Source organism: Miniopterus schreibersii (assembly GCF_964146895.1).
Source record: "Miniopterus schreibersii genome assembly, chromosome: 1".
In the NCBI taxonomy this organism is placed as follows: Eukaryota; Metazoa; Chordata; class Mammalia; order Chiroptera; family Miniopteridae; genus Miniopterus; species Miniopterus schreibersii.
Genome location: NC_138101.1, coordinates 143,273,882 through 143,284,930, shown reverse-complemented (window position 1 = coordinate 143,284,930; position 11,049 = coordinate 143,273,882). Strand labels below are relative to the sequence as shown.

General features: G+C 50.8%; 1 protein-coding gene across 2 annotated transcripts; it reads right to left on the bottom strand.

Moving 5' to 3' along the window:
- Nucleotides 1-1,749: 1,749 nt before the first annotated feature.
- VPS18 (VPS18 core subunit of CORVET and HOPS complexes) lies at nt 1,750-10,623 on the bottom strand. 2 transcript variants are annotated; one of them, XM_081158774.1, is made up of 5 exons: nt 10,207-10,623; nt 9,041-9,182; nt 6,325-6,416; nt 4,297-6,167; nt 1,750-3,065 (listed from the first exon to the last, which is right to left on the bottom strand). In XM_081158774.1, exons 1-5 carry the CDS (start codon nt 10,295-10,297, stop codon nt 2,340-2,342), a joined length of 2,922 nt encoding a protein of 973 aa, XP_081014900.1. In that variant the 5' UTR covers nt 10,298-10,623; the 3' UTR covers nt 1,750-2,339. The 2 variants fall into 2 exon arrangements, with proteins under 2 accessions (XP_081014900.1, XP_081014901.1); XM_081158775.1 differs by having other exon boundaries at nt 6,325-6,505; nt 10,207-10,597.
- Nucleotides 10,624-11,049: the final 426 nt, after the last annotated feature.

The window sequence follows — 11,049 nt, the reverse complement described above, 5'->3', positions numbered from 1 at the left end:
CCAGAAGCAGCTCATTCATCTTGGCCCCTGCTCACACAGCTGCTCCCCCACCCCATCCCCTATCTGGCCCTCCCTTAGGCTTAGGGCCAAGGCCCTAAGGGCCTTCTCTCTCCCCTTCATTCCAGGCCTTGCTTGGTTTCCAGGGATCTAAGAGCTGTGGCTTCCCGTTGCCCTGACTCAACGGAACCCCATTCTGTCAGTGCCAGGGATGCCTGGGGCCTTTTTCCAGGAAAGAGGAAGCAGCCTAGGACCAGATGGGCAGGCTTAGGAGAGGACAGAAGGGGCAGGGGCGTCCCAGACTGTCTTAGCCAAGTCCTCTGGGAGGAGGGAGCAATAGGGCAGTGTTTGTTTAACTAACATATATTAGGCACCCATTATGTGCAAAGAAAGAGGCCCCAAGCTGTTCTAAGTAAGCAAAGGACCACGCCAGTGGCAGGCCAAGGTTTATACCTAATATGCACTGACGGGGGGAACAGTACACTTGAGTCTTCTACTGGGCATATCTAGGTGTGAGGGGAGCCTTAGGCCACATAGGAAGAGGGAGTAGGAGCCCTCCATATTTTCCTGGAACAGTGGAAAGAGAACAGGATTATGATGTCCTCTACTTACCAATGAGACATCCTCCCCTCAACCCCCTGACACTCACACACATATTTACTCCCACTCTTGCTTTTGGGAGAAGATAGGGAGTCTGAGGTTCATGAAAGATGGGCAGCTTCCAGCCCTCTAAGTTGGCAGAGGCCCTGCTGTTGCTCTAGTCATTGGGGAACTCAGCAGGACAAGATTCCAACAGGACAGACGGAGATAAGCCTTGGAAGAGGATTTGGCTGCAGGGAAGAATGAAAATCCTGCAGACACCAGCCAGGTACCCTGACCCCAGCCTGATTCCAGGAAAACTCACTTGTTATTTTAGTTGTCTGGCAGCTGATAGACCACACCCATAGAGCCCAGCAGTGGACTGTGGACACCAGTGTTCAGAGCAAAGGGTGTTCAGCTGATGTCACAGGAAGGCCCCACTCTAAGAATCTTTAGTTGTGGCTTAGCCACCAGCCACAACTAAAGAAATGTAATCTGGAGCAAGGGGCAGGTTACAGGAGCGAGATAGAAAAAGACTTATCTGCCAAATGCCACGAATAGTGGCAGTGGCAGCCTCACCTCCATGTTAGACCTCAATACTATGGTTAAATGCCAGACAGTGGTAGGGAAGTATCAAAGCTGGGCAGAACCTGGGAATATAGGGATCCAAGCTGGCAAAGAGAGGGGCAAATAAAACCTAGTATTCGTAAGGGCTAGTGGAGGGAGGAGGAATGAGGGGCTTAGATTCATGCTTAGGTAATGGAGACAACCAGAAAATTCTTGGGACAACTAGGGAAGGAACAGACTGAGGAAGGACTCGTGGAGAAAGTGATGGGAAATCAGCACCTCCACTGCCTGAGTGCAAAGGATTCTGTGGGGAACAGCACCACCAGCTGGCAAAAGGGAAGAACAGTCCCTGTTCCAAGACATGATGGTGGGGGGTAATTTCCATCTAAAGCCTAGAGTCAGAGAAGACAGAGTGGAAGGACAAGGGAGTGAGCAGAAAATGGCAAAATCATCCTGTCACACCTCCAGGTGAAGAAGCAAGGGCCAAGGCTTGAAAGCAGGCAGGGCCCTGGTAGCCTCAGTGAAGCACCCCAGCCCCTCCTGGAGATCACTCACATACCACTCAGCCCAGCATCAACACAAAGCCATCAACTCCAGAGCCACCAGTGCAATGCAGACAGTTTAATGCTCTCCACCCCATCACCAGCTCCCGCTGTTCTCCGTGAGGCCTTCGCCCAGGGCACCCTTCACAGTGGAGCACCAAACAGCGTGCACAAGAGCACACCTACCATCAACACCTTTCCCACCCCCCATGCCCAGGACTTAGAGGGGCCATCTTTTCACTTCTGGGACCTGAGGGAAGACAGGAGAGGGCTTCCTCTGAGGGAGAAGAGGCACAGTGAAAAGGGAGAATTGCTCTAGAAGGTAAACAGGATGTGTGTGGAGAATGAAAAGGAAAAACGAGCTGTTAGATGCTGAGGGGATGGGAAGGCGATCAGAATTGTGACCTCTCCAGCTAATGCCCTCTACTGGGAGGCAGGCTGATAGCCTGGTGTAACAGCAGCTCTAAGGCAGCCCTGAAGAATGGGATGAGCAGGGTGAAGGTGCACTCAGAGCTGACACCTCCTGGCCAACGGCTGTAACTCCACTCCCCACTACAGTCATAGCCTAGCCGGGGGCCCTCCCCTGTGGCCTTCCCAAGACCCAGCAAGTAGCTGTGCTTGACTGCCAGCCCACTTATCAGGGGCAACACCCTCCTACAGCCAACTGAGGTGCTCCTCCTCATAGCGCTGGGGGTCGATGAAAGGCCGGTCAATGGAGCGAATCATCAGCTCCCCACAGTACACACACTCAGCTGCCACCAGTTCATCTAGGTCAGCCTTGAGCTGTTCCCGGCTCGGCCCCCCGGGAGTAGGCCCACCCTCAGCCTCCTTCGCTCGGGCAGAGCCCTTGGTGGGGGGTGGAGCAGCCCCCAGCTTTCGCTGCAGCTCCTCCAGGCGGGCCTGCTTGTAGGCCGGTAGGCCAGGCCGCACAGCCTGCAACAGGCAGTCCGCATGGAACATGTGGCCACAGAGGAAGACGTAAAAAGGGCGGTTGAGCAGGGGGAAGTCACAGGTAGCACATTTGTCCTGGGGTTCCACAGTGCCGTAGCGGCCCCGCAGCTCCTGCAGGTCTCGCCGGATGCGCTGGGCACTGGCTGTGGCCTCTTCCATCTCCCGCTGTAGCTCCTGGATGTGGTGATTGTAGGCCTTCAGTGAGCTGCAGATAGCCTCCTTAAAGTGGTCAATGGTGACGAAGTCAGGAAAGAAGGGCAGCACGTCCTCAATCTTGAGCAGCGGGCAGCTAGCCAGGCAGGCCATAGCCGTCTGCACATCTTCCTCCTCCTGCACCACGTGCCGTGCGATCTTCAGCCACAGCTTCTTGCGAAGTTCCTCATCTTCCTCGGGCAAATCAGCACACTGCTTGGCCAGGTCCACATCCACCTGTGGGGTAACCATGAGTGTTAGGGTCAAAACTCCTCTCCACCCAGGATAGAGTCCGTGGGAGAGAAAGATGCCCAGGGAGACCCTAGGCCTGAAGAGAGGCGCCAAGGCAGGATTCCCAGCACTCCTGGCAACAAACGAGGAGGAGCTTCTGGGATGCAGGATAGAAACCTATCTCAGTGGTGGGCCTGTCCCTATCACAGCTATATAAAAGCTACTTATGCCCTAGCCGGTTTGGCTCAGTGGTTAGAGCATCGGCCTGTGGACTGAAGGGTCCTGGGTTTGATTCTGGCCAAGGGCATGTACCTCGGTTGCAGGCTCAATCCCCGGCCCTGGTCAGGGTGCGAGTGGAAGGCAACCAATTGATGTGTCTCTCTCACATCAATGTTTCTCTCTCTCCCCCTTCCACTCTCTGAAAAGCAACGGAAAAAATACCCTTGGGTGAGGATTAAAAAATAAATAAATAGATAAATAATTTTTTTTTTTTTTTTAAAAAAAAGCTACTTATGATAGTGGGGTTTCAATTTTGATGAATTTAAAAATCACCTGGGGAACATAATCTAAATTCAGATTTTGGGGCGCCACCTTCAGACATTCTGATTCAGTAAATCCTTTAGGTAGTAATTCATGATTTAAGAAATGTCACTTCTGCAGTTGTAACCATAACACAATAGCTAGCATGTATGTAGATTTACCTAAGCAAGAGGCACAGTTCTGAGTGCTTTTCACATACAGTACTTTAATCAACCTTATAAGGGAAGTACTATAATATTACCCCCATTTTCAGGATGAGTAACCTGAGGCAGATTGGTTCAGAACTAGCCCAAGGTCACACAGCTTAGAAAGTGTCAGAATCGGCCCAGCCAGCATGGCTTAGCGGTTGAGCATCAACGTATGATCAAGGTTCAATTCCCCGTCAGGGAACATGCTGGGGTTTCCGGCTCAACCCCCTGTAGGGGGCATGCAGAAGGCAGCCAATCAATGACTCATCATTGATGCTTCTATCTCTCTCTCTCTGAAATCAATAAAGATATATTTAAAAAAAAGTAAGTGGCAGAATCAGAATTCAAATCCTGACTTCAGAGTCCCTGTTCTTAACCTCTATACTATAGCACTTTTCTGCAAGGGAAGCCAGGACACTCTAGCCACAGCCACCTCTCCAATCCTTCAACATTGAAGTTACTGCTCTCCAGGACCCTCTCTTAGATGGCATGAAGACTCATTGGCTCACCTGCAAGGCCAGGTCCACAGCCTCCTCATACAGCTCCAGGACCTTGTAGACATGGACACAAGCACGGTGGTGGCCATGCTCAGCACAGAGCCGCAGTGCATACTTGAGGTCATAATGCACACGGTGTGGGCTGGCCCCAGCCTGCTCGAGGTAGGCCAGCAGTGAGGCTGGCTGGCCCCGGGCATACAGCGACAGCAGGTAATTGTGAATGGCTTGCTCAGTCTCACCCAGCACATTCACGCAGAACTCCATGTAGCGAATGGCCTGGCTCACCTGCTGGGCCTCACCACCCTGGCTATAGTTCACCAAGGCAGGGATGAGCTGCCGGGCATCCAGCCGACTGCCCATCTCAATCCAGGCATCCACCAGCTGGCAGGGGATGTGACGGATGAGGATGGGCGAGAACTTGTAGAAGAGCTGGGGGTCCCGGTGGCGGGCAAGCACCGCCAGGGCCTCCTCATAGGCCTCATGCTGGCAGTGGTATGCTACCACCCGCTCGTAGTCCTGCATGATCACAGCAAAATACACCATGTGTTCCGTGTCTCCATGGCTGGCAAGCAGCTCGTGGATGGAGGCCCTGCTAGAGAAGAGCCACTCCTTGTGGCGGGGGCTGCTGAGGAAGGCACGGAAGCGCTCCCGTGTTTCCCGGTAGAGGTTCAGGGCCTCTGGGTCACCCTGCAGAGCCCCAAGTCGGCTCAGGTAGAGCTCCGTCAGCCAGGTGGTCAGCAGTGTGGCCTGGGTACGCTCGGCTGGCTTCAGACTGGCCAGTTTTCGTTGCAAGAACTCAACCAGAGCCTCCTCCTGTCGGGCCTCCAAGAACTTGAGGGCAATCTCCTCAAAGTAGCTCTGGGTCAGGGCATAGCAGCGGGCGCTCTCCAGGTAACGACGCTGATTAAAGCAGAAATCAGCCTCCCGAGCCAGGACAGTGTCTAGGCAGTCAGGCCGCTCTCGACAATACTCTTTGGCCAAGTCAAAGCGGTTCATGTCCAGGTAGGTGCGCCAGACATCCCGGGCCTCCCGCTGCACATGGTAGCGGAACACAGCCCGCTCGGTGTAGGCCCACAGGTGGCCCGTAGAGGAGTCCTTCACCATGTGCTTCAGTGGCCCAAACTTCTCCAGGAAGTGATCCCGCAGCACCACCTGCCCGGTCAGCGTGCACACTGCCTCCACCCGGTCCGCCAGCAGCAGCAGGAAGTGGAACTGGGTCAGGACAATGGCCAGGGGGGCGCTGGCTCCGGGACCTACCCCCTCTGGGTATTCCCAGACTCGCTCCTCGCTCAGCAGGGAGTCGGGACGCCCATTGTCCAATGCTCCATACAACACACCATCCCCCATCATCCAGGCAAAGGCCCTCGGAGCAGAGCGCAATTTAGGGGTATAGAAGGCCAACTCACTGTAGCCCAGACTGCTGGGGAACTCACGGAATGGGGGTGGGTGGTCAGTGTAGGCAGCAAAGAGCCCCAAGAAGCCCTGTGCCTCAGCTCCCTCTGCTGCTTTGCCTATGAACTGGAAGAGGCGCTGCCGAGTGGTGGCGATAACAAAGATACGCCCATCAGGCCCCCGCTCAGCCTCAAGGGAGCACACAGGTGCTGGACCCCCTTCTTCACTTAGCAAGTACAATGGACGGAAGTAGAGATCTGGTGCAGGGCCGAAAAGCCCACCCTCGCTGGCTGAGAGCTCTGCTTCAAAGATCTGGCCTTGGGCAGTGCCAACCAGGATGGGGCCTGTGCTGCTTTCGGTGCCCAGTGCCTTGTTCCAGCCCACACTCTCCACCAGCTGCCCCTTCCAGCGTGCCAATGGCCGTACCTTCTGTCCATTACGGTTCACATAGAGGACCTCAGTGCTGCTCAGAGCAATTAGCAGGTGAAAGCCTGGAGTAGGGGAGAGCATGGTATCCTGGAGGTTGCTGACATTCCCACCCTCAGCCTCCTCCTTGCCCCTACCCAACCTCAGATACCACCCACCCAGGCAGTAACTTAACCTCAGCCCCACCCCCATCCTCCACCTCAGACCTCCATCACCACTTACCAGTATGGTCTAGGAACATCTTGTGAACTTTGGCATCATCCTTGCGCCCCAGCTCCACATTGTTGGGTTCATTTGCCTTGCCCAAGTCAATGCTGTCAGGACAAGAGGAGGGCAGATCCTTTTCTCGAATCACAGATCTCTTTATAATTTGATGAAAGCCACAGCCTTTCTTCCCTGAAATCTACATATACACATAAAACTCTGAAAACAATCCCAAGGGAACTCTGAAACACAGACAGGGTCCTACTTAACCCTCAGCTGAGAATTCCCGAACCTCATTTTGAGAAGTCCACTAGGCAGAATTTTCCCTCTACTCAACAGATCTCCAGTGCATCCGGGAAAATGGGCAGGGGTATTTGGGGTGAAAAATGAACAATAAATAGTAGCTAATGGTTAGTGAGCATGTTCTTTAAAAAAAAACAAAAAAACCCAACATTTTATTGATTTTTTGAGAGGAAGGAAGAGGAAGAGAGAAACATCAATGAGAGAGAACCATTGATCAGCTGCTCCGGCATGCCACCTACTGAGGATTGAGCCCAAAACCCCCAGGAATTGGGAATCAAACCAGTGACCTCTTGGTGCATGGGACAACGCTAAACCAACTGAGCCACACCAACCAGGGCAAACTTTCTATATATCAAGCACCATGCCAAGAGCTTAATCTAGTATAATCTCAATTAATTTTCACAATAACCTTGAGGAATGCTCCTGTTTGAATTATATTTTCCTTATTAAATTCTTTTCAAATTATATGCTCATTCTAACTAAAGAAAGCAATACAAAGATGTATAAAGAAAGAGTTAATGATTTTCTTCTCAAACCTGTCATTCTCAACAGAGAAAACTGATGTTAACATCTTTCTCCATGCTTATAATATAAATAGGATTGTTTTGTCAATTTTTACAAAAATGACTTCATATTGTGTATATATGTGTGTGGGCACATTAATCTATAATTTACTTTTCTCACTTAGATATTCCATGAGCATTCCACTGAGTCAACAGATACAGCCCTAACTCATTGTTTTAATAACTGCATAACACTCACTTTTTATGGCTGAACCATAATTTAATCATCATTTTCCTAATGATGAGCATCCAGCTCAAGTTCAGTTTTTTCTACCACAATAATGCTGCAGTCAATATCCTTGAATCTATACCCTTACAGACTGCTACTTTTCTTTCTATAGTTATGTATTCCTCAAAATGGAATTGTTTGGTCAGTTATATATATTTCAATTTGAATAGACATTACCAATTATTTTTCCAAAAGACAGTGGCAATTTATACTCTCACCAGCAATGGTGAGTCCATTTCTATGTATCTTCACCAGCATCACATATTACTGTTTTTAATTTTTGCCAATCTGATGGGTTTTTTTGTGTGTTTTTTTAAATTCTTATTTATTAAATATGTCTTTATTGATTTCAGAGAGAGGAAGGGAGAGGGAGAGAGAGAGAGAAACATCAATGATGAGAGAGTCATTGATCAAGCCGGCAACCCGGACATGTGCCCTGACCGGGAATCGAACCTTGATCTCCTGGATCCTAGGTCGAAGCTCAACTGCTGAGCCACGCTCGGCCGGGCGATGGGTTTTTAAAAAATGGCAACTGACTGTTATTTTGATTTGCATTCCCAGAAGCTAAAAATATTTTCAGATGTTTAGTGGAAATTTGGAGTTCCTCTTCTGTGAACTGTTTGTTTATATTCTTTGCCCTTCCTCTTCTACTAAATTGTCTTCTTACTAATTTGTAAGGGCTTTTTAAGAAACAAGGATGCAAGTTGTTATTCATGTGGAAGAACATTCTTTTCCCACCATCTTTTGTCTTGAACTAATTCATATGCTTTTTTGTTTTTGTTTTGTCACAATAGCAATTACTATGCAATCAATTATATATTTTCCTTTGGCATCTGGATTTTCCAACTTAAGTGAACATGGAAATTTATTAACTATTCCTTTTTTTTTTAATCCTCACCTGAGGATATGTTTAGAGAGAGGAAGGGAGAGTGAGAGAGAGAGTATAACATCGATGTGAGAGAAATACTGATTGATGGGTTGCTTCCTGTATGCGCCCCAATCAAGCATCAAGCCTGAAACCCAGGTATGTGCTCTGACTAGGAATCAAACCTTCCACCTTTTTGGTGCATGAACAACACTCCGACCAACTGAGCCACACCAGCCCAGGGCACATTGTTTATATTTCATATTTAAATAACTATTTCATCTTGAATTCATTTTTGTGATACAGAGGTATAGTTCTGTTTTATCCCAGATAGTTATTCCAGATAGATAAACAATTTTGCTAACACCTTTGTCATATATTATTTCCATTTACTTATGTATTTATTTCCAGCTTTATTAAGATACATTATTTTCATTTATAGTGGATTTGTTTCAGGACTCTAGACAGTTCCACTGATCCATGTGACTAACTTGTGGGTTGGTACTATCTTTAACAGATGAAGGGACAGGTTTACAGAGACTGGGTGACTTGCTCAAGATTCCATAGCTGGTAAGTGGGAGAGCTGGGATTTGAATCCAGGTCTGCCTGATTCTTAACTACTACAATACATTGGTTCTCTTTGGGAAGAATATTTCTTGAAAATTCCAAATCCCGTTTCACCTGCCCAGAGGGGTAGAAAGGCCTGAGTTAGTTAACAGTCCCAAAATATCACCATTCCACTCCCTACTCCTATACGTTTTGGCCCTCACTTACCGGAGCAGTGTATCCTTGCCCAGGCTCATGCAGAGCTGATTGCAGGAGACAACAAGATTGGTGATACGTTCAGGGGGGGTAAAGTCGATGCGCTGCTTTGTGAAGATGGGCACTTCCTTCTCTAGCTGGGCATTCACATACCCTACAGGTGAGGATCAAAGAAAAGGTTAGCTATAGAAAAGATGGAGGAAGAGCAAGGAGAAGCAACAGCAAGAAAACAGAGCTCCTTCCACTTTCCCAACATATTCCTACCCGGGGCCTTGGTTAACAAATAGTTTAATATCAATATGTCAAGTAGTTTGCTAATCACCCCTACATTAGGGGTCCTGGGCTCTACCCACACTTCTGACAGCAGTGAGGAGTTGATTCTTTGAACCCTTGGGATGCTGTTATGCCATGATGTACCTGCTTCCAATGGTAATGGGGGGAAAGGGTTGGGCATTTTCCCTTATCAGTCTTTGGCCCAGCAACCACAGCTCAACTAAAGTCATCTAATTCCACTCTCTTCCCTCCTCCTTGCCCATGCAGTAATGCTCTCAGTGAGTCTCCAGAAGAACGAGGGTAGAGGGGATCCTGGAAAACCATTCCAATCAGTCACAAACTGAAGCTGCTTTCTCTGTAGAGTTTACTCTCATTCCTTTACCATTGCTCAAAATACCCCAGCACTTCAGACCCCTCTGCCAATTCTGTACTACTTTCTACAAAAATTTCCCCTCAATGCCAGGCTCCACCCTAAAATACTTCATTTTCCCCTGTTCAGTGACAAAGTTACCTCTAGGACCATCCCTCCTTCTCCTACAGTCATTCCCCTTTCACTAGTTTCTTTGCTCATTCTCTTCCTCCCACCACCAGAAGGGCCCTCTTGAGAAAAACGGAGAATCCTGAAGCCTGTCTCAGTCCTCCGAAAAGCAGGCCTGCGGGCAAGTTACTTCCTCATCTGGGTCCCAGTTCCCTTTTAGAAGGACCCTGGCGGGAGGGCCTAGATCACGCGGCTGATCTTGCTGCTCTTTCAAACTTCGACCATCACCAAGAAAGTCTGACGAGAATCAGGGGCCTAGACCCACACTGCCCGTCCAGGAGGTGAACCAGAGCTCTTGGGCCACCCTCCCCCGCAGGTGCCAGGAGAGCTGAGAGGGGCAGCGGCAGGGCGCCCTCCCTTTCCTTACCCGAGTGGGGGATGCCCACGCTGGGGCAGCCGGGCTGCAGGACGGCCGAGCGGGACAGGGAGTCCTCGTATTCATCCAGGATGGACGCCATGGTGCCTGGCTTCTGGACTCTCCGTCCCAGGCCCAGGGATTACAACAGGGCTTCCCCCAGGGATCCCTGTCGCCCCGACTGGAACCTGCGACTCCTCAGCCTACAGATCCTGGCAATCCGCTGCCGATTCCTCCTCTTTAAAATCCTGAGGATCTTTTTGCTCTCGCCTTACAGAGCGAGATGACCGAGGAGCCCTCCCTCTTGAATCTGGCGCAGTCATGCACCCCACTCCCGCCCCCAGGAGATTCCCCGGCTCCCTTCAGCTAAGCCCAGGTGATCCCAACCTCGCCCCGGCAGCTCAGCTGACTCCCGCCCCCCGGACGCGCGCCTATAACGTAACTTCCGGGTTCTCAGAACCTCTCGTCTGCTGGAGCAGGAACTTCGCGGGGCCGGCCACTGGGGGGCGCAGCGAGGGAGCTCGGGGGCTCGGGAGCTCGGGAGCTCGGGAGCTCGGGCGGGGGGCGGGGTGGAGCCGGGACTCAGTCCTCCTTTGAGGGCGGGAGCCGGCAGTGCAGCCGCAGTTCCCAGCTTGGGGCGGAGACCTGGACGCGTCCTAGGACGAGACCAGCAGGGAGCTGGACTGGCCTTGCTGAACTCAAGCCTCTCTCCTTCCAGGACCCCGCTGCAGTTCCGGACTTGGACACTAGGAGGTAATCCCGGCTTTCTCAGCCCTTTTCTCCCACCTGCCCAGCGCCATCCCGCTCCAGCCTCGCTGGTCCCCAGCACCTTTCATGCCCAGGCTTCCCTTCCTC

Bases quoted from the DNA above. Each gene is read 5' to 3' on its own strand.
- VPS18 (XM_081158774.1), bottom strand. From the start codon at position 10,297: ATGGCGTCCATCCTGGATGAATACGAGGACTCCCTGTCCCGCTCGGCC. The intron at 9,183-10,206 runs GTAAGGAAAGGG...CCTCACCTGTAG, and splicing joins CGTGGGCATCCCCCACTCGG to GGTATGTGAATGCCCAGCTA. The intron at 3,066-4,296 runs GTGAGCCAATGA...GTTACCCCACAG, and splicing joins CTGTGGACCTGGCCTTGCAG to GTGGATGTGGACCTGGCCAA.